At 33.0% G+C, this 19047-nt stretch overlaps 1 protein-coding gene across 1 annotated transcript; it reads left to right on the top strand.

The window, feature by feature from the left end:
- The first annotated feature begins 1224 nt into the window (after window positions 1-1224).
- On the top strand, window positions 1225-18744 carry LOC136844610 (uncharacterized). Its single transcript, XM_067113897.1, has 6 exons — window positions 1225-1249; window positions 1573-1635; window positions 1885-2055; window positions 4350-4466; window positions 18233-18349; window positions 18557-18744. Exons 1-6 carry the CDS (start codon window positions 1225-1227, stop codon window positions 18742-18744), a joined length of 681 nt encoding a protein of 226 aa, XP_066969998.1.
- The last annotated feature ends 303 nt before the right edge of the window (window positions 18745-19047 follow it).

Raw genomic sequence — 19047 nt, 5'->3', positions numbered from 1 at the left:
CTGAAAAATGGAAATAAGGCTACTTTTTCAGAAAATGGAGATAAGGTTTTTTTTTCAGAAAATGGAGATAAAGCTCCTTTTTCAGAAAATGAAGATAATGCTCCTTTTTCAGAAAATAGAGATCAGGTTCTTTTTTCAGAAAATGGAGATAAAGCTCCTTTTTTCAGAAAATGGAGATAAGGTTACTTCTTCAGAAAATGGAGATAAGGCTCCTTTTCCAGAAAATAGGGATAAGGCTCCTTTTCAGAAAATGGAGATAAGATTCTTTTTGCAGAAAATGGATATAAGGTTCCTTTTTCAGAAAATGGAGACAAGGCTCCTTTTTCAGAAAATGGATATAAGGCTCCTTTTTCAAAAAATAGGGATGAGGCTCCTTTTCAGAAAATGGAGATAAGGTTCTGTTTTTCAGAAAATGGAAATAGACACCTTTTTCGGGAAATGGAGAAAAGTTTTTTTTTCAGAAAATGTAGATAAGGTTCTTTTTTCAGAAAATGTAGATAAGGCACCTTTTTCAGAAAATGGGGATAAGGCTCCTTTTTCGGAAAATGGAGATAGGGTTTTTTTCTGAAAATGGAGATAAGGCCCCTTTTTCAGAAAATGGAGATAAGGCTCCATTTTCCGAAAATGTAGATAAGGTGCCGCTTTCAAAAAATAGAGATAAGGTTCTTTTTCAGAAAATGGAGATAGGGCTCCTTTTTCAGAAAATAGAGATAGGGCTCCTCTTTCAGAAAATGGAGATAAGGCTCCTTTTTCAGAAAATGTAGATAAGGCTCCTTTTTTCAGGAAATGGAGATAAGGTTCTTTTTTCACAAAATGGAGATAAGGATCCTTTTTCAGAAAATGGAGATAAGGTTCTTTTTTCAGAAAATGGAGATAATGTTCTTTTTCTGGAAAATAGAGATAAAGCTCCTTTTTTTAGAAAAAGGAGATAAGGTTTCTTTTCCAAAATATGGAGATAAGGCTCCTTTTTCACAAAATCGAGATAAGGCTCTTTTTTCAGAAAATCGAGATAAGGTTCTTTATTCAGAAAATGGATATAAGGTTCTTTTTTCAGATAATGGGATAAGGCTCCTTTTTCAGAAAATGGAGATAAGGTTCTTTTTTTCAGAAAATGGATATAAGGCTCTTTTTTCAGAAAATAAAGATAGGGCTCCTTTTTCAGAAAGTTGAGATAAGGTTCCCTTTTCAGAAAATGCAGATAATGTTTTTTTAGAAAATGGAGATATGGCTCCTTTTTCAGAAAATGGAGGTAAGGCTCCTTTTTCAGAAAATGGAGATAAGGCTCCCTTTTCAGAAAATGGAAATAAGACTCCTTTTTCAGAAAATAGAGATAAGACTCCCTTTTCAGAAAATGGAGGTAAGGCTCCTTAAGATAAGATTCTTTTTTTTTCAGAAAACAGAGATAAGGTTCTTTTTCAGGAAATGTAGATAAATTCAGAAAATGGAGATAAGGCGCCTTTTTCAGAAAATGAAGACAGGGCTCCTTTTTCAGAAAATTGAGTTAAGGCTCCTTTTTCGGAAAATGGAGGTAAGGTTTTTTTCAGAAAATGGAGATAAGGCTCCTTTTTTCAGAAAATGGAGATAAGGCTCCTTTTTCAGAAAGTGGAGATAAGACTCCTTCTTCAGAAAATGGAGGTAAGGCTCTTTAAGATAAGATTCTTTTTTTTTCAGAAAATGGAGATAAGGTTCCTTTTTTAGAAAATGGAGACAAGGCTCCTTTTTTCAGAAAATGGAGATAAGGCTCCCTTTTCAGAAAATGGAGATAAGGCTCCTTTTTCAGAAAATGAAGATAGGGCTCCTTTTTCAGAAAATGGAGTTAAGGCTCCTTTTTCGGAAAATGGAGGTAAGGTTTTTTAGAAAATGGAGATAAGGCTCCTTTTTCAGAAAATGGAGATAAGGCTCCTTTTTCTGAAAATGAAGATAAGACTCCTTTTTCTGAAAATGGAGATAAGGCTCGATTTTCAGAGAATGGAGATAGGCTCCGTTTTCAGAACATGGAGATAAAGCTCCTTTTTTCAGAAAATGGAGATAAGGTTCTTTTTTCAGAAAATGGAGGTAAGGCTCCTTTTTCAGTAAATGGAGATAAGGTTCTTTTTTAAGGAAATGGAGATAAGGCTCTTATTTCAGAAAATGGAGATAAGTCTCCTTTTTAAGAAACTGGAGATAAGGCTCCTTTTTCAGAAAATGGAGATATTGCACCTTTTTCAGAAAATTAAGATAAGACTCCTTCTTCAGAAAATGGAGATAAGGCCATTTTTTTTTTTAGAAAATTGATATAAGGCTCTTTTTCAGAAAATGGAATTAATTTTCCTTTTTCAGAAAATAAAAATAAGGCTCTTTTTTCAGGAAATGGAGATAGGGTTCTTTTTCCAGGAAATGGAGATAAGGTTCTTTTTCCAGAAAATGGAGATAAGGGCCCTTTTTCAGAAAATGGAGATAGTGTCCCTTTTTTAGAAAATGGAGATGAAACCTTTTTTTCAGAAAATGGAAATAAGTTTCCTTTTTCAGAAGATGGAGATAAAGCCCCTTTTCAGAAAATGGAGATATGGTTCTTTTTTCAGAAAATATAGATAAGGCTCCTTTTTCATAAAATTAAGATAAGGTTCTTTTTCCAAAAAATGGAGATACGACTCCTTTTTTCAGAAAATGGAAATAAGGTTCTTTTTCCAGAAAATGGAGAAAGGGGTCGTTTCTCAGAAAATAAAGATTAGGCTCCTTTTTCAGAAAATGGAGATAATGTTCTTTTTTCAAAAAATGGATATAATGTTCTTTTTCCAGATAATGGAGATAAGGCTCCTTTTACAGAAAATGGAGATAAGGTTCTTTTTTCAGAAAATAGAGATAAGGCTCCTTTTTCAAAAATGGAGATAAGACTCCTTTTTCAGAAAATAGAGATGAGATTCTTTTTTGCAGAAAATGGAGTCAAGGTTCCTTTTTCATAAAATGGGGATAAGGCTCCTTTTTCAGAAAAGGGAGATAAAGTTCTGTTTTTCAGAAAATGGAGATAATTCTCCTTTTTCATAAAATGGGGATAAGGCTCCTTTTTCAGAAAATGGAGATAAGGTCCTGTTTTTCAGAAAATGAAGATAATACTCCTTTTTCAGATGATGGAGATAAGGTTTTCTTCAGAAAATAGATATAAGGCTCTTTTTTCAGAAAATGGATATAAGGTTCTTTTTTCAGAAAATAGAGAAAAGGCCCCTTTTTCAAAAAATGGATATAAGGTTCTTTTTTCAGAAAATGGAGATAAAGCTACTTTTTCAGAAAATGGAGATAATGCTCCTTTTTCAGAAAATGGAGATAAGGTGCCTTTTTCAGAAAATGTAGATAAGGTTCTTTTTTCAGAAAATGGAGATAAGGCTCCTTTTTCAGAAAGAGGAGATAGGGGTCCTTTTAAAAAAATGGAGATGAGGCTCCTTTTTCAGAAAATGAAGATAGAGCTCCTTTTTCAGATAATGTAGATAAGGCTCCTTTTTCAGATAATGTAGATAAGGCTCCTTTTTCAGAAAATTGAGATGAGGTTCTTTTTTCAGAAAATGGAGATAAGGTTCTTTTTTTTTAGAAAACAGAGATAAAGCTCCTTTTTCAGAAAATGGAGATAAGACTCCTTTTTCAGAAAATAAAGATAAGGCGCCTTTTCAGAAAATGGAGATAAAGCTCCTTTTTCAGAAAATGGAGATAAGGTTCTTTTTTCAGAAAATGAAGGTAAGGCTCCTTTTTCAGAAAATGGAGATAAGGTTCCTTTTTCAGAAAATGGAGATAAGGTACCTTTTTCAGAAAATGGAGATAAGGTTTTTTTTAGAAAATGGACATAAGGCTCCTTTTTCAGAAAATGGAGACAATGCTCCTTTTTCAGAATATAGAGATAAGGTTTTTTCAGAAAATAAAGATAAGGTTCTTTTTCAGAAAATGGAGATAAGGGTTCTTTTTCAGAAAATGGAGATAATACTCCTTTTTCAGAAAATAGAGATAAGGTTTTTTAGAAAATGGAGATGAGGCTCCTTTTTCAGAAAATGGAGATAAGGCTCCTCTTTCAGAAAATGGAGATAAGGTTCTTTTTAGAAAATGGAGATAAGGCTCCATTTTCAGAAAGTGGAGATAGGGCTAACTTTTTCAGAAAATGTAGATAAAGCTCCGTTTTCAGAAAATGGAGATAAGGCTTATTTTTCAGAAAATGGAGATAAGATTCTTTTTTTAGAAAATGGAGATAAGGCTCCTTTTTTCAAAAAATGGAGATAAGGCTCCCTTTTCAGAAAATGGAGATAAGACTCCTTTTTCAGAAAATGGAGATAAGGCTCCTTGAGATAATGTTCTTTTTTTCAGAAAATAGAGATAAGGTTCTTTTTCAGGAAATGTAGATAAGGCTCTTTTTTCAGAAAATGGAGATAAGGCTAATTTTTCAGAAAATGAAGACAAGGCTCCTTTTTCAGAAAATGGAGTAAGTGCTCCTTTTTCGGAAATTGGAGGTAAGGTTTTTTAGAAAATGGAGATAAGGCTCCTTTTTCAGAAAATGGAGATAAGGCTCCTTTTTCAGAAAATGAAGATAAGACTCATTTTTCGGAAAATGGAGATAAGGCTCCATTTTCAGAGAATGGAGATAGGCTCCGTTTTCAGAACATGGAGATAAAGCTTCTTTTTTCTGAAAATGGAGATAAGGTTCTTTTTTCAGAAAATGGAGATAAGGCTCCTTTTTCAGTAAATGGAGATAAGGCTCCTTTTTTTAGAAAATTGAGATAAGACTCCTTTTTCAGAAAATGGAGATAAGGTTCTTTTTTAATGAAATAGAGATAAGGCTCTTTTTTCAGAAAATGGAGATAAGTCTCCTTTTTAAGAAACTGGAGATAAGGCTCCTTTTTCAGAAAATGGAGGTATTGCTCCTTTTTCAGAAAATTAAGATAATACTCCTTCTTCAGAAAATAGAGACAAGGCCATTTTTTCAGAAAATGAATATAAGGCTCTTTTTCAGAAAATGGGGTTAATTCTCCTTTTTTAGAAAATGGAGATAAGACTCTTATTTTAGGAAATGGAGATAAGGTTCTTTTTCCAGGAAATGGCGATAAGGTTCTTCTCCAGAAAATGGAGATAAGAGCCCTTTTTCAGAAAATGGAGATAAGGCCCCTTTTTTAGAAAATGAAAATAAAACCCCTTTTTCAGATAATGGAGATAAGGTTCCTTTTTCAGGAGATGAAGATAGAGCCCCTTTTTCAGAAAATGGAGATATGGCTCTTTTTTCAGAAATTATAGATAAGGCTTCTTTTTCATAAAATGGAGATAAGGTTCTTTTTCCAAAAAATGGGGATAAGTCTCCTTTTTTTCAGAACATAGAAATAAGGTTCTTTTTTCAGAAAATGGGGATAGGGGTCGTTTTTCAGAAAATAGAGATAAGGCTCCTTTTTCGGAAAATGGAGATAATGTTCTTTTTTCAGATAATGGAGATAATGTTCTTTTTCCAGAAAATGGAGATAAGGCTAATTTTACAGAAAATGGATATAAGGTTCTTTTTCAGAAAATGGATATAAGGCTCCTTTTTCAAAAATGGAGATAATGCTCCTTTTTCAGAAAATAGAGATGAGATACTTTTTGCAGAAAATGGAGAAAAGGTTCCTTTTTTCAGAAAATAGGGATAAGGCTCCTTTTTCAGAAAATGGAGATAAGATTCTGTTTTTCAGAAAATGAAGATAATACTCCTTTTTCAGAAGATGGAGATAAGGTTTTCTTCAGAAAATGGAGATAAGGCTCTTTTTCAAGAAATGGATATAAGGTTCTTTTTTCATAAAATGGAGATAAGGCTCCTTTTTCAAAAAATGGATATAAGGTTCTTTTTTCTGAAAATGGAGATAAGGCTCCTTTTTCAGAAAATGGAGATATTGCTCCTTTTCCAGAAAATGGAGATAAGGTGCCTTTATCAGAAAATGTAGATAAGGTTCTTTTTTCCAGAAAATGGAGATTAGGCTCCTTTTTCAGGAAGTGTAGATAGGGGTCCTTTTCAGAAAATGGAGATAAGGCTCCTTTTTCAGAAAATGGAGATAGAGCTCCTTTTTCAGATAATGTAGATAAGGCTCCTTTTTCAGAAAATGGAGATAGGGCTCTTTTTTTCAGAAAATGGAGATAAGGCTCCTTTGTCAGAAAATGGAGATGAGGTTCTTTTTTCAGAAAATGGAGATAAGGTTCCTTTTTCAGAAAATGGAGATAAAGCTCCTTTTTCAGAAAATGGAGATAAAGCTCTTTTTTCAGAAAATGAAGATAAGGCTGATTTTTCAGAAAATGGAGATAATGCTCCTTTTTCAGAAAATGGAGATAAGGTTCTTTTTTCAGAAATTGAAGATAAGGCTCCTTTTTCAGAAAATGGAGATAAGACTCCTTTTTCAAAAAATTGAGATAAGGTTTCTTTTTCAGAAAATGGAGATAAGGTTTTTTTTTAGAAAATGGAGACAAGGCTCCTTTTTTCAGAATATAGAGATCAGGTTTTTTTAGAAAACGGAGATAAGGCTAGAAAATGGAGAGAAGGCTCCTTTTTCAGAAAATGGAGATAAGGCTCCTTTTTCAGAAAATGGAGGCAAGGCTCCTTTTTTAGAAAATGGAGATAAGGATCCTTTTTCAGAAAATAGAGATAGGTATTTTAGGAAAATAGAGATAAGGCACCTCTTTCAGGAAATGAAGATGAGACTCCTTTTCCTGAAAATAGAGATAAGGCTCCTTTTTCAGGAAATGGAAATAGGGTTTTTTAGAAAATGGAGATAAGGCTCCTTTTTCCAGAAAATGGAGATAAGGCTCTTCTTTCAGGAAATGAAGATAAGACTCTTTTTTCGAAAAATGGAGAAAAGGCTCCTTTGCAGAGAATGGAGATAGGCTCCGTTTTCAGAAGATGGAGATAAGGCTCCTTTTTCAGAAAATGGAGATAAGGCTCCTTTTTTCAGAAAATAGAGATAAGGTTCTTTTTTTCAGACAATGGAGATAAGGCTCCTTTTCAGAAAATGGAGATAACTCTCCTTTTTTAGTAAATGGGGATAAGGCTTCTTTTTCAGAAAATGGATATAAGGTTCTTTTTTCAGAAAATGGAAATAAGGCTCTTTTTTCAGAAAATGGAGATATGGCTCCTATTTCAGAAATTGGAGATAGGGCTCCTTTTACAGAAAATGGAGATAGGGCTCCTTTTCCAGAAAATGGAGATAAGGATCCTTTTTCAGGAAATGGAGATAAGGCTCCTTTTTCAGAAAATGGAGATAAGTTTCTTTTTTTTTCAGAAAATAGAGATAAAGCTCCTATTCAGAAAAAAAGGTAAGGCTTCTTCTTCAGTAAATGGAGATAAGGCTCTTTTTTCAGAAAATGGATATGAGGTTCTTTTTTCAGAAAATGGAGATAAGGCTCCTTTTTTAGAAAATGGAGATTAAGCTCCTTTTTCAGAAAATGGATATGAGTTTCTTTTTCAGAAAATGGAGATAAGGCTCCTTTTTCAGAAAATGGAGATAAGGTTCTTTTACAGAAAGTGGAGATAAGGCTCCTTTTTATGAAAATTTAAATAAGGTTCTTTTTTCAGTGAATGGAGATAAGGCTCCTTTTTTTAGAAAATGGAGATAGGGTTCCTTTGTCAGAAAATGGAGATAAGGCTCCTTTTTCAAAAAATGTGGATAAGGTTCTTTTTTCAGAAATTGGAGATAAGACTCCTTTTTAAGAAAATGGAGACAGGGCTCCTTTTTTAAAAAATGGAGATAGGGCTCTTTTTTCAGAAAATGGAGATAAAGCTCCTTTTTGCAGAAAATGGAGATAAAGTTCTTTTTTTCAGAAATGGAGATGGGGTCCCTTTTTCAGAAAATAGAGATTAGGTTCTTTATTCACTAAATGGAGATAAGGCTCCTCTTTCAGAAAATGGAGATAAGGCTCCTTTTTCAGAAAATAGAGATATGGTTCCTTTTTAAGAAAATGTAAATAAGGCTCCTTTTTCAGAAAATGGAGATAAGGTTCTTTTTTCAGAAAGTGGAGATAAGGCTCCTTTTTCAGAAAATGGAGATAAGGCTCCTTTTTAAGAAAATGGAGATAAGATTCTTTTTTCAGAAATGGAGATAAAGCTAATTTTTCACAAGATTCAGATAAGGTTCCTTTTTCGGAAAATGGAGATAAAGCTCCTTTTTCAGAAAATTTAGATAAGGCTCCTTTTTCAGAAAACGGATATAAAGCTCCTTTTTCAGAAAATGGGGATAAGGTTCTTTTTTCAGAAAATGAAGATAAGGCTCCTTTTTCAGAAAATGGAGATAAGACTCCTTTTTCAGAAAATGGAGGGGACAAAAAATGGAGATATTTTTTTTAGAAAATGAAGATAAGACTCCTTTTTCAGAAAATTTTTTTTTCAGAAAATGGAGATAATGCTTCTTTTTCAGAAAATGGAGATAAGGCTCCTTTTTTCAAAAAATGGAGATAAGGCTCCGTTTTCAGACAATGGAGATAAGGCTCCTTTTTTTAGAAAATAGAGATAAAGCTCCTTTTTCAGAAGATAGAGGTATGGTTTTTTTCAGAAAATAAAGATAAGGTTCCTTTTCAAAAAATGAAGATAACGCCCTGTTTTCAGACAATGGAGATAAGGCTCCTTTTTTAGAAAATAGAGATAAGGCTTCTTTTTCAGAAAAGGGAGATAATACTCCTTTTTCAGAAAATGGAAATAAGGTTTTTTTTTAGAAAATGAAGATGAGTCTCCTTTTTCAGAAAATGGAGATAAGGCTCCTCATTCAGAAAATGGAGATAAGGTTCTTTTTTTAGAAAATGGAGATAAGGTTCTTTTTTCAGAAAGTGGAGATAGGGCTCCTTTTTCAGAAAATGTAGATAAGGCTCCTTTTTCAGAAAATGGAGTTAAGGCTCTTTTTTTCAGAAAATAGAGATAATGTTCTTTTTTTGAAAAAATGGAGATAAGGCCCCTTTTTTTCAGAAAGTGGAGATAAGGCTCCTTTTTCAGAAAATGGAGATAAGGCTCCTTTTTCAGAAAATGGAGATATGGTTCCTTTTTAAGAAAATGTAAATAAGGCTCCTTTTTCAGAAAATGGAGATAAGGTTCTTTTTTCAGAAAGTGTAGATAAGGCTCCTTTTTCAGAAAATGGAGATAAGGCTCCTTTTTAAGAAAATGGAGATAAGATTATTTTTTCAAAAATGGAGATAAAGCTAATTTTTCACAAGATTGAGATAAGGTTCCTTTTTCAGAAAATGGAGGTAAAGCTCCTTTTTCAGAAAATGGAGATAAGGCTCCTTTTTCAGAAAACGGAGATAAAGCTCCTTTTTCAGAAAATGGAGATAAAGTTCTTTTTTCAAAAATGAAGATGAGACTCTTTTTTCAGAAAATAGAGATAAGGCTCCTTTTTCAGAAAATGGAGATAATGTTCCTATTTCAAAAAATGGAGATAAGGTTTGTTTAGAAAATGGAGATAAGACTCCTTTTTCAGAAAATGGAGACAAGGCTCTCTTTTTCAGAAAATGGAGATAAGGTTTTTTAGAAAATGGAGATAAGGCTTCTTTTTCAGAAAATGGAGATAATGCTCCTTTTTTCAAAAAATGGAGATAAGGCTCCGTTTTCATACAATGGAGATAAGGCTCCTTTTTTAGAAAACAGAGATAAAGCTCCTTTTTCAAAAGATAGAGATAAGGTTTTTTTCAGAAAATAAAGATAAGGTTCCTTTTCAAAAAATGGAGGTTAGACTCAGTTTTCAGACAATGGAGATAAGGCTCCTTTTTTAGAAAATAGAGATAAGGCTTCTTTTTCAGAAAAGGGAGATAATACTCCTTTTTCAGAAAATGGAAATAAGGTTTTTTAGAAAATGGAGATGAGGCTTCTATTTCAGAAAATGGAGATAAGGCTCCTTTTTCAGAAAATGGAGATATTGCTCCTTTTCCAGAAAATGGAGATAAGGTGCCTTTTTCAGAAAATGGAGATGAGGTTCTTTTTTCAGAAAATGGAGATAAAGCTCCTTTTTCAGAAAATGGAGATAAGGCTCTTTTTTTGAAAATGGAGATAAGACTCCTTTTTCAGAAAATGGAGATAACGCAGCTTTTTCAGAAAATGGAAATAAGGTTCTTTTTTCAGAAAATGAAGATAAGGCTCCTTTTTCAGAAAATGGAGATAAGACTCTTTTTCAGAAAATGGAGATAATGTTTTTTTTAGAAAATGGAAATAAGGCTCCTTTTTCAGAAAATGGAGACAAGGCTTCTTTTTTCAGAATATAAAGGTAAGATTTTTTTAGAAAATGGAGATAAGACTCCTTTTTTTGAAAATGGAAAGAAGGCTAATTTTTCAGAAAATGGAGATAAGGCTCCCTTTTCAGAAAATGGAGGTAAGGCTCCTTTTTTTAGAAAATGGAGATAAGGTTCCTTTATCAGAAAATATAGATAAGGTTTTTTTAGGAAAATAGAGATAAGGCACCTCTTTCAGGAAATGAAGATAAGACTCCTTTTTCAGAAAATGGAGATAAGGCTCCTTTTTTAGAAAATGGAAGTAAGGTTTTTTAAGAAAATGGAGATAAGGCTCCTCTTTCAAGAAATGAAGTTAAAACTCCTTTTTCAGAAAATAGAGAAAAGGCTCCTTTTGCAGAGAATGGAGATAAGGCTCCTTTTTTCAGAAAATAGAGATAAGGTTCTTTTTTTCAGACAATGGAGATTAGGCTACTTTTTCAGAAAATGGAAATAACGCTCCTTTATCAGTAAATGGGGATAAAGCTTCTTTTTCAGAAAATAGATATAAGGTTCTTTTTTCAGAAAATGGAGATAAGGTTCTTTTTTCAGAAAATGGAGATAAGGCTCCTTTTTCAGGAAATGGAGATAATGCTCCTTTTTCAGAAGAATGGAGATAAGGTTCTTTTTTTCAGTAAATAGAGATAGGGCTCATATTTTTCAGAAAATGGAGATAAGGCTTTTTTTCAGAAAATGGAGATAAGGCTCCTTTTTCACAAATTGGAGATAGGGCTCCTTTTTCAGAAAATGGAGATAAGGCTCCTTTTTCAGAAAAAGGAGATAAGGTTCTTTTTTTCAGAAAATGGAGATAAGGCTCTTTTTTCAGAAAATGGAGATAAGACTCCTTTTTTAGAAAATGGAGATAAGGCTCCTTTTTCAGAAAATGGAGATAAGGCTCCTTTTTTAGAAAATGGAGATAAGGCTCCTTTTTCAGAAAGTGGAGATAAGGTTTTTTCAGAAAATGGAGATAATGCTTTTTTCAAAAAATGGAGATAATTCTCCTTTTTCAGAAATTGGAGATAGGGCTCCTTTTTCAGAAAATGGAGATAAGGCTCCTTTTTCAGAAAATGGAGATAAGGCTCCTTTTTCAGGAAATGGAGATAAGGTTCTTTTTTTCAGAAAATGGAGATAAGGCTCCTTCTTCGGAAAATGGAGATAAGGCTCTTTTTTCAGAAAATGGAGATAAGGCTCATTTTTCAGTAAATCGAAATAAGGTTCTTTTTTTTTAAAAAATAGAGATAAGGCTCCTTTTTTAGAAAATTATGTAAGGCTCCTTCTTCAGAAAATGGAGATAAGATTCTTTTTCAGAAAATGGATATAAGGTTCTTTTTTCAGAAAATGGGGATAAGGCTCCTTTTTCAGAAAATGGGGATAAGGCTCCTTTTTCAGAAAATGGAGATAAGTTTCTTTTTCACAAAATGGAGATATGCCTCCTATTTCTGAAAATGGAGATAATGTTCTTTTTTCAGTAAATGGTGATAAAGCTCCTTTTTCAGAAAATGGAGATAGGGCTCCTTTTTCAGAAAATGGATATAAGGCTCATTTTTTCAGAAAATGGGGAAAAGGTTCTTTTTTCAGAAAATTAAGATAAGGCTCATTTTTAAGAAAATGGAGATAAGGCTCTTTTTTCAGAAAATGAAGATAAAGCTCCTTTTTCAGAAAATGGATATAAGGTTCTTTTTTCAGAAATGGAGATAAGTCTCCTTTTTCAAAAAATGGAGATAAGTCTCTTTTTTTCAGAAAACGGAGTTAAGGCTCTTTTTTCAGAAAATGCAGATAATGCTCTTTTTTCCGAAAATGGAGATAAGGCTCTTTTTCAGAAAATGGAGATAAGGCTCATTTTTCAAAAAATCGAAATAAGGTTCTTTTTTTCAGAAAATAGGGATAAGGCTCCTTTTTCAGAAAATTAGGTAAGGCTCCTTCTTCAGAAAATGGAGATAAGGTTCTTTTTTCAGAAAATGGATAAAATGGTCTTTTTTCAGAAAATGGGGATAAGGCTCCTTTTTCAGAAAATGGAGATAGGGTCCTTTTTCAGTAAATGGAGATAAGGCTCCTTTTTCAGAAAATGGAGATAGGGCTCTTTTTTCAGAAAATGCATATAAGGCTTCTTTTTTTAGAAAATGGGTATAAGGTTCTTTTTTCAGAAAAAGGAGATAATGCTCCTTTTTAAAAAATGGAGATAAGGCTCTTTTTTCAAAAAATGGAGATAAAGCTCCTTTTTCAGAAAATGGAGATAAGGTTCTTTTTTCAGAAATGGATATGTCTCCTTTTTCAAAAATGGAGATAAGGATCTTTTTTCAGGAAATGGAGTTAAGGCTCTTTTTTCAGAAAATGCAGATAAGGCTCTTTTTTCAGACAATGTAGATAAGGCTCCTTTTTTAGAAAATGGAGATAAAGCTCCTTTTTCAGAAGATAGAGATAAGTTTTTTTTCAGAACAAAGAGATAAGGTTCTTTTTCAGAAAATTAAGATACGGCTCCTTTTTCAGAAAATGGAGATAAGGCTCCTTTTTCAGAAAATGGCGATAATGTTTTTTTAGAAAATAGAAATAAGGCACCTTTTTCAGAAAAGGGAGAAAAGGCTCCTTTTTCAGAAAATGAAGATAAGACTCCTTTTTCGAAAAATGGAGAAAAGGCTCCTTTTTCAGAGAATGGAGATAGGCTCCGTTTTCAGAAAATGAAGATAACGCTCCTTTTTCATAAAATGGAGATAAGGCTCCTTTTTTCCGAAAATGGAGATAAGGTTCTTTTTTCCAGAAAATGGAGATAGGGCTCCTTTTTCAGAAAATGGAGATAGGCTCCTTTTTCAGAAAATGGAGATAAGGTTTTTATAGGAAATGGAGATAAGCCTCCTTTTACAGAAAATGGAGATAAGGCTCATCTTTCAGAAAATGAAGATAAGACTCCCTTTTCAAAAAATGGAGAAAAGTCTCCTTTTTATGAGAATGGAGAGAAGGTCCGTTTTCAGAAAATGGAGATAAGGCTCCTTTTTCAGAAAATGGAGATAAGTCTCCTTTCTTCAGAAAATGGAGATAAGCATCTTTTTTTCAGAAAATGGAGATAAGGCTCCTTTTTCAGAAAATGGAGATAAGGCTCCTTTTTAGGAAATAGAGATAAGGCTCCTTTTTCAGAAAATGGAGATAAGGTTCTTATTTTAAACAATGGAGATAAGGCTTTTTTTTCAGAAAATGTACATAAAGGCTCCTTTTTCAGAAATTGGAGATAGGGCTCCTTTTTCAGAAAATGAAGAATGGGCTCCTTTTTCAGAAAATGGAGATAAGGCTTCTTTTTCAGAAATTAAAGATTGGGCTCCTTTTCCAGAAAATGGAGATAGGGCTCCTTTTCAGAAAATGGAGATAAGGCTCCTTTTTCAGAAAATGGCTCCTTCTTCAGATAATAAGGCTCCTTTTTCAGAAAATGGAGATCATTTTTTCAGAAAATCGGTTCTTTTTCAGAAAATGGAGATAAGGCTCCTTTTTCAGAAAATTAGGTAAGGCTCCTTCTTCAGAAAATGGAGATAAGGCTCTTTTTTCAGAAAATGGAGAGAAGGCTCATTTTTCAGAAAATCGAAATAAGGTTCTTTTTTCCAGAAAATGGAGATAAGGCTCCTTTTTCAGAAAATTAGGTAAGGCTCCTTCTTCAGAAAATGGAGATAAGGTTCTTTCTTCAGAAAATGGATATAAGGTTCTTTTTTCAGAAAATGGAGATAAGGCTCCTTTTTCAGAAAATGGAGATAAGGTTCATTTTTCAGAAATGGAGATAAGGCTCTTTTTTCAAAAAAAGGATTTAAAGCTCTTTTTTCAGAAAATGGAGATAAAGCTCTTTTTCAGAAAATGGAGAGAAATAAGATAGTCTCTTTTTCAGAAAATGGAGATAAGCTCTTTTTCAAAAAATGGAGATAAGGGAGATAAGGCTTTTTCCAGAAAATGGAGATAAAGCTTTTTTTCAGAAAATGAAGATAAGGCACTTTTTTCAGAAAATGGAGATAAGGCTCTTTTTTCAAAAAATGAAGATAAGACTCCTTTTTCAGAAAATGGAGATAAGGTTCTTTTTCAATAAAAGGAGATAGGCTCCTTTTTCTGAAAATGGAGATAAAGTTCTTTTTCAGTCAATGGAGATAAGGCTCCTTTTTCAGAAAATGGAGATAGGGCTCCTTTTTAAAAAATGGAAATAAGGCTCCTTTTTTCAGAAAATGGGGATAAGGCTCCTTTTTAAGAAAATGGAGATAAGGCTCATTTTTCAAAAAATGGAGATAAGGCTCTTTTTTCAAAAAATGGATTTAAGGCTCTTTTTTCAGAAAATGGAGATAAGGCTCTTTTTTCAGAAAATAGAGATAAGGCTCTTTTTTCAGAAAATAGAGATATGGCTCTTTTTTCAGAAAATGGAGATAAAACTCTTTTTCAGAAAATGGATATATGGCTCTTTTTTCAGAAAATGGAGATAAGGCTCTTTTTACAGAAAATGGAGATGAAGCTCCTTTTTTCAGAAAATGGAGATAAGGTTCTTTTTTCAGAAATGGAGATAGGTCTCCTTTTTCAGAAAATGGAGATAAGGTTCTGTTTTCAGAAAATTTTCAGAAAATGGAGATAAGGCTCTTTTTTTGGATTTAAGGCAGAAAATGGAGATAAGGCTCATTTTTCAGAAAATTTAGAGATAAGCTCGAAATAGAAAATGGTTCTTTTTTCCAAAATGAAAATAAAAATGGATAAGGCTCCTTTTCAGAAAATTAGGTAAGGCTCCTTCTTCAGAAAATGGAGATAAGGTTCTTTTTTCAGAAAATGGATATAAGGTTCTTTTTTTCAGAAAATGGGGATAAGGCTCCTTTTTCAGAAAATGGGGATAAGGCTCCCTTTTCAGAAAATGGAGATAAGTTTCTTTTTCACAAAATGGAGATAAGGCTCCTTTTTCAGAAAATGAAGATAAGGTTCTTTTTCAGAAAATGGAGATGAGGCTCCTTTTTCTGAAAATGGAGATAGGGTTCTTTTTTCAGTAAATGTAGATAAGGCTCCTTTTTCAGAAAATGGAGATAGGGCTCCTTTTTCAGAAAATGGATATAAGGCTCCTTTTTACAGAAAATGGAGATGAAGCTCCTTTTTCGGAAAATGGAGATAAGGTTCTTTTTTCAGAAATGGAGATAGGACTCCTTTTTCAGAAAATGGAGATACGGTTCTGTTTTCAGAAAATGGAGATAAGGCTCTTTTTTCAGAAGATGGAGATAAGGCTCATTTTTCAGAAAATCTCCTTTTCAGAAAATGGAATACGGTTTTTTTCAGAAAATGGAGATAAGGCTCTTTTTCAGAAGATGGAGATAAGGCTCCTTCTTCAGAAAATGGAAATAAGTTCTTTTTTCAGAAAATGGAGATAAGGCTCTTTTTCAGAGAAAATTAGGGGCTCCTTCTTCAGAAAATGGAGATAAGGTTCTTTTTTCAGAAAATGGATATAAGGCTCTTTTCAGAAAATGGAGATAAGTTTCTTTTTCAGAAAATGGAGATAAGGCTCCTTTTTCAGAAAATGGAGATAATGTTTCTTTTTCAGAAAATGGAGATAAAGGCTCCTTTTTTGAAAATGGAGATAATGTTCTTTTTCAGTAAATGGAGGTAAGGCTCCTTTTTTTGAAAATGGAGATAGGGTTCTTTTTTCAGTAAATGGAGATAAGGCTCCTTTTTTCAGAAAATGGAGATAGGGCTCCTTTTCCAGAAAATGGATATAAGGCTCCTTTTTTCAGAAAATGGGGATAAGGTTCTTTTTTTAGAAAAAGGATATAATGCTCCTTTTTAAGAAAATGGAGATAAGGCTTTTTTTCAGAAAATGGAGATAAATCTCCTATTTCAAAAAATGGAGATAAGGCTCTTTTTTCAGAAAATGGAGTTAAGGCTCTTTTTTCAGAAAATGCAGATAAGGCTCTTTTTTCAGACAATGTATATAAGGCTCCTTTTTTAGAGAATGGAGATAAAGCTCCTTTTTCAGAAGATAGAAATAAGGTTTTTCAGAACATAGAGATAAAGTTCTTTTTCAGAAAATAGAGAGAAGGCTCCTTTTTCAGAAAATGGAGATAAGGCTCCTTTTTCAGAAAATGGAGATAAGGTTTTTTTTAAATAGAAATAAGGCTCCTTTTTCAGAAATGGAGATAAGGCTCCTGTTTCAGTAAATGAAGATAAGACTCCTTTTCCGAAAAATGGAAAAAGGCTCCTTTTTCAGAGAATGGAGATAGGCTCCGTTTTCAGAAAATGGAGATAAGGCCCTTTTTCTGAAACTGGAGATAATGCTCCTTTTTTCAGAAAATGGAGATAAGGTTCTTTTTTCCAGAAAATGGTATAAGTCTCCTTTTTTCAGAAAATGGAGATAAGGCTCCTTTTTCAGAAAATGGAGATAATGTTTTTATAGGAAATGGAGATAAGCCTCCTTTTACAGAAAATGGAGATAAGGCTCCTTTTTCAGAAAATAGAGATAAGGCTCCTTTTTCAGAAAATGGAGATAAGTCTCCTTTTTTCAGAAAATCGAAATAAGGTTCTTTTTTCAGAAAATGGAGATAAGGCTCCTTTTTCAGAAAATGCAGATAATGTTCTTTTTTCAGAAAATGGAGATAAGCCTTTTTTTCAGAAATGGACATAAGGCTCCTTTTTCAGAAATTGGAGATAGGGCTCCTTTTTCAGAAATTGGAGATAGGGCCCCTTTTCCAGAAAATGGAGATGAGGCTTCTTTTTCAGAAATTGGAGATAGGGCTCCTTTTTCAGAAAATGGAGATAGGGCTAATTTTCCAGAAAATGGAGATAGGGCTCCTTTTTCAGAAAATGGAGATAAGGCTCCTTTTTTCAAAAAATGGAGATAAGGTTCTTTTTTTCAGAAAATAGAGATGAGGCTCCTTTTTCAGAAAATTAGGCAAGGCTCCTTCTTCAGAAAATGGATATAAGGCTCTTTTTTCAGAAAATGGAGATAAGGCTCTTTTTTCAGAAAATGGAGATAAGGTTCTTTTTTTCAGAAAATCGAAATAAGGCTTCTTTTTCAGAAAATAGAGATGAGGCTCCTTTTCAGAAAATGGAGATAAGGCTCCATCTTCAGAAAATGGAGGTAAGGTTTTTTTTCAGAAAATGGATATAAGGTTCTTTTTCAGAAAATGGGGATAAGGCTCCTTTTTCAGAAAATGGAGATTAGTTTCTTTTTCACAAAACGGAGATAAGGCTCCTTTTTCATAAAAATGAATATAAGGTTCTTTTTTCAGAAAATGAAGATAAGGCTCCTTTTTTCTGAAAATGGAGATAAGGTTCTTTTTTCAGTAAATGGAGATAAGGCTCCTTTCTCAGAAAATGGAGATAAGGCTCCTTTTTCAGAAAATGGATATAAGGCTCTTTTTTTCAGAAAATGGGTATAAGGTTCTTTTTCAGAAAATGTAGATAAGGCTCCTTTTTGAGAAAATGGAGATTAGGCTCTTTTTTCAGAAAATGGAGATAAAGCTCCTTTTTCAGAAAATGGAGATAAGGTTCTTTTTTCAGAAATGGAGATAGGTCTCCTTTTTCAGAAAATGGAGATAAGTCTCTTTTTTCAGAAAATGGAGTTAAGGCTCTTTTTTCAGAAAATGCAGATAAGGCTCTTTTTCAGAAAATGGAGTTAAGGCTCTTTTTTCAGAAAATGTAGATAAGGTTCTTTTTTCAGAAAATGGAGTTAAGGCTCTTTTTCCAGAAAATGGAGATAAGGCTTTTTTTCAGAAAATGGAGATAAGGCACTTTTTTCAGAAAATAGAGATAAGGCTCTTTTTTCAAAAAATGGAGATAAGGCTCCTTTTTCAGAAAATGGAGATAAGGTTCTTTTTTCAGTCAATGGAGAAAAGGCTCCTTTTTCAGAAAATGGAGATAGGACTTCTTTTTCAGAAAATGGAGATAAGGCTCCTTTTTTCAGAAAATGGGGATAAGGTTCTTTTTCCAGAAAATGGAGATAAGGCTACTTTTTAAGAAAATGGAGATAGGGCTCATTTTTCAAAAAATGGAGATAAAGCTTTTTTTTCAGAAAATGGAGATAATGCTCTTTTTTCAGAAAATGGAGATAAGGCTCTTTTTTCAGAAAATGGACATAAGGCTCTTTTTTCAAAAAATGAATGTAAGGCTCTTTTTTCAGAAAATGGAGATAAGGCTCTTTTTTCAGAAAATAGAGGTAAGGCTCTTTTTTCAGAAAATAGAGATATGGCTCTTTTTTCAGAAAATGGAGATAAAGCTCTTTTTTCAGAAAATGGAGATAATGCTCTTTTTTCAGTAAATGGAGATAAGGCTCTTTTTACAGAAATGGAGATAAGGCTCTTTTTTCAGAAAATAGAGGTAAGGCTTTTTTTTCAGAAAATAGAGATATGGCTCTTTTTTTCAGAAAATGGAGATAAAGCTCTTTTTTCAGAAAATGGAGATAAGGCTCTTTTTTCAGAAAATGGAGATAAGGCTCTTTTTACAGAAAATGGAGATAAGGCTCTTTTTTCAGAAACTGGAGATAAGGCTCTTTTTACAGAAAATGGAGATGAAGTTCCTTTTTCAGAAAATGGAGATAAGGTTCTTTTTTGAGAAATGGAGATAGGGCCCCTTTTTCAGAAAATGGAGATAAGGTTCTGTTTTCAGAAAATGGAGATAAGGCTCCTTTTTCAGAAAATGGAGATAAGGTTCTTTTCTCAGAAAATGGAGATAAGGCTCCTTTTTCAGAAAATGGAGATAAGGTTCTTTTTTCAGAAAATGGAGATAAGGTTCTTTTCTCAGAAAATGGAGATAAGGCTCCTTTTTCAGAAAATTGAGATAAGGTTCTTTTTCAGAAAATACAGATAAGGCTCGTTTTTCAGAAAATGGTGGTAGAAGTTCCTTTCCTTTTTTGGG

The sequence above is a fragment of the Macrobrachium rosenbergii genome, chromosome 13, assembly GCF_040412425.1.
Source record: "Macrobrachium rosenbergii isolate ZJJX-2024 chromosome 13, ASM4041242v1, whole genome shotgun sequence".
NCBI lineage: Eukaryota > Metazoa > Arthropoda > Malacostraca > Decapoda > Palaemonidae > Macrobrachium > Macrobrachium rosenbergii.
This window is presented reverse-complemented; position numbering and strand designations above follow the sequence as displayed.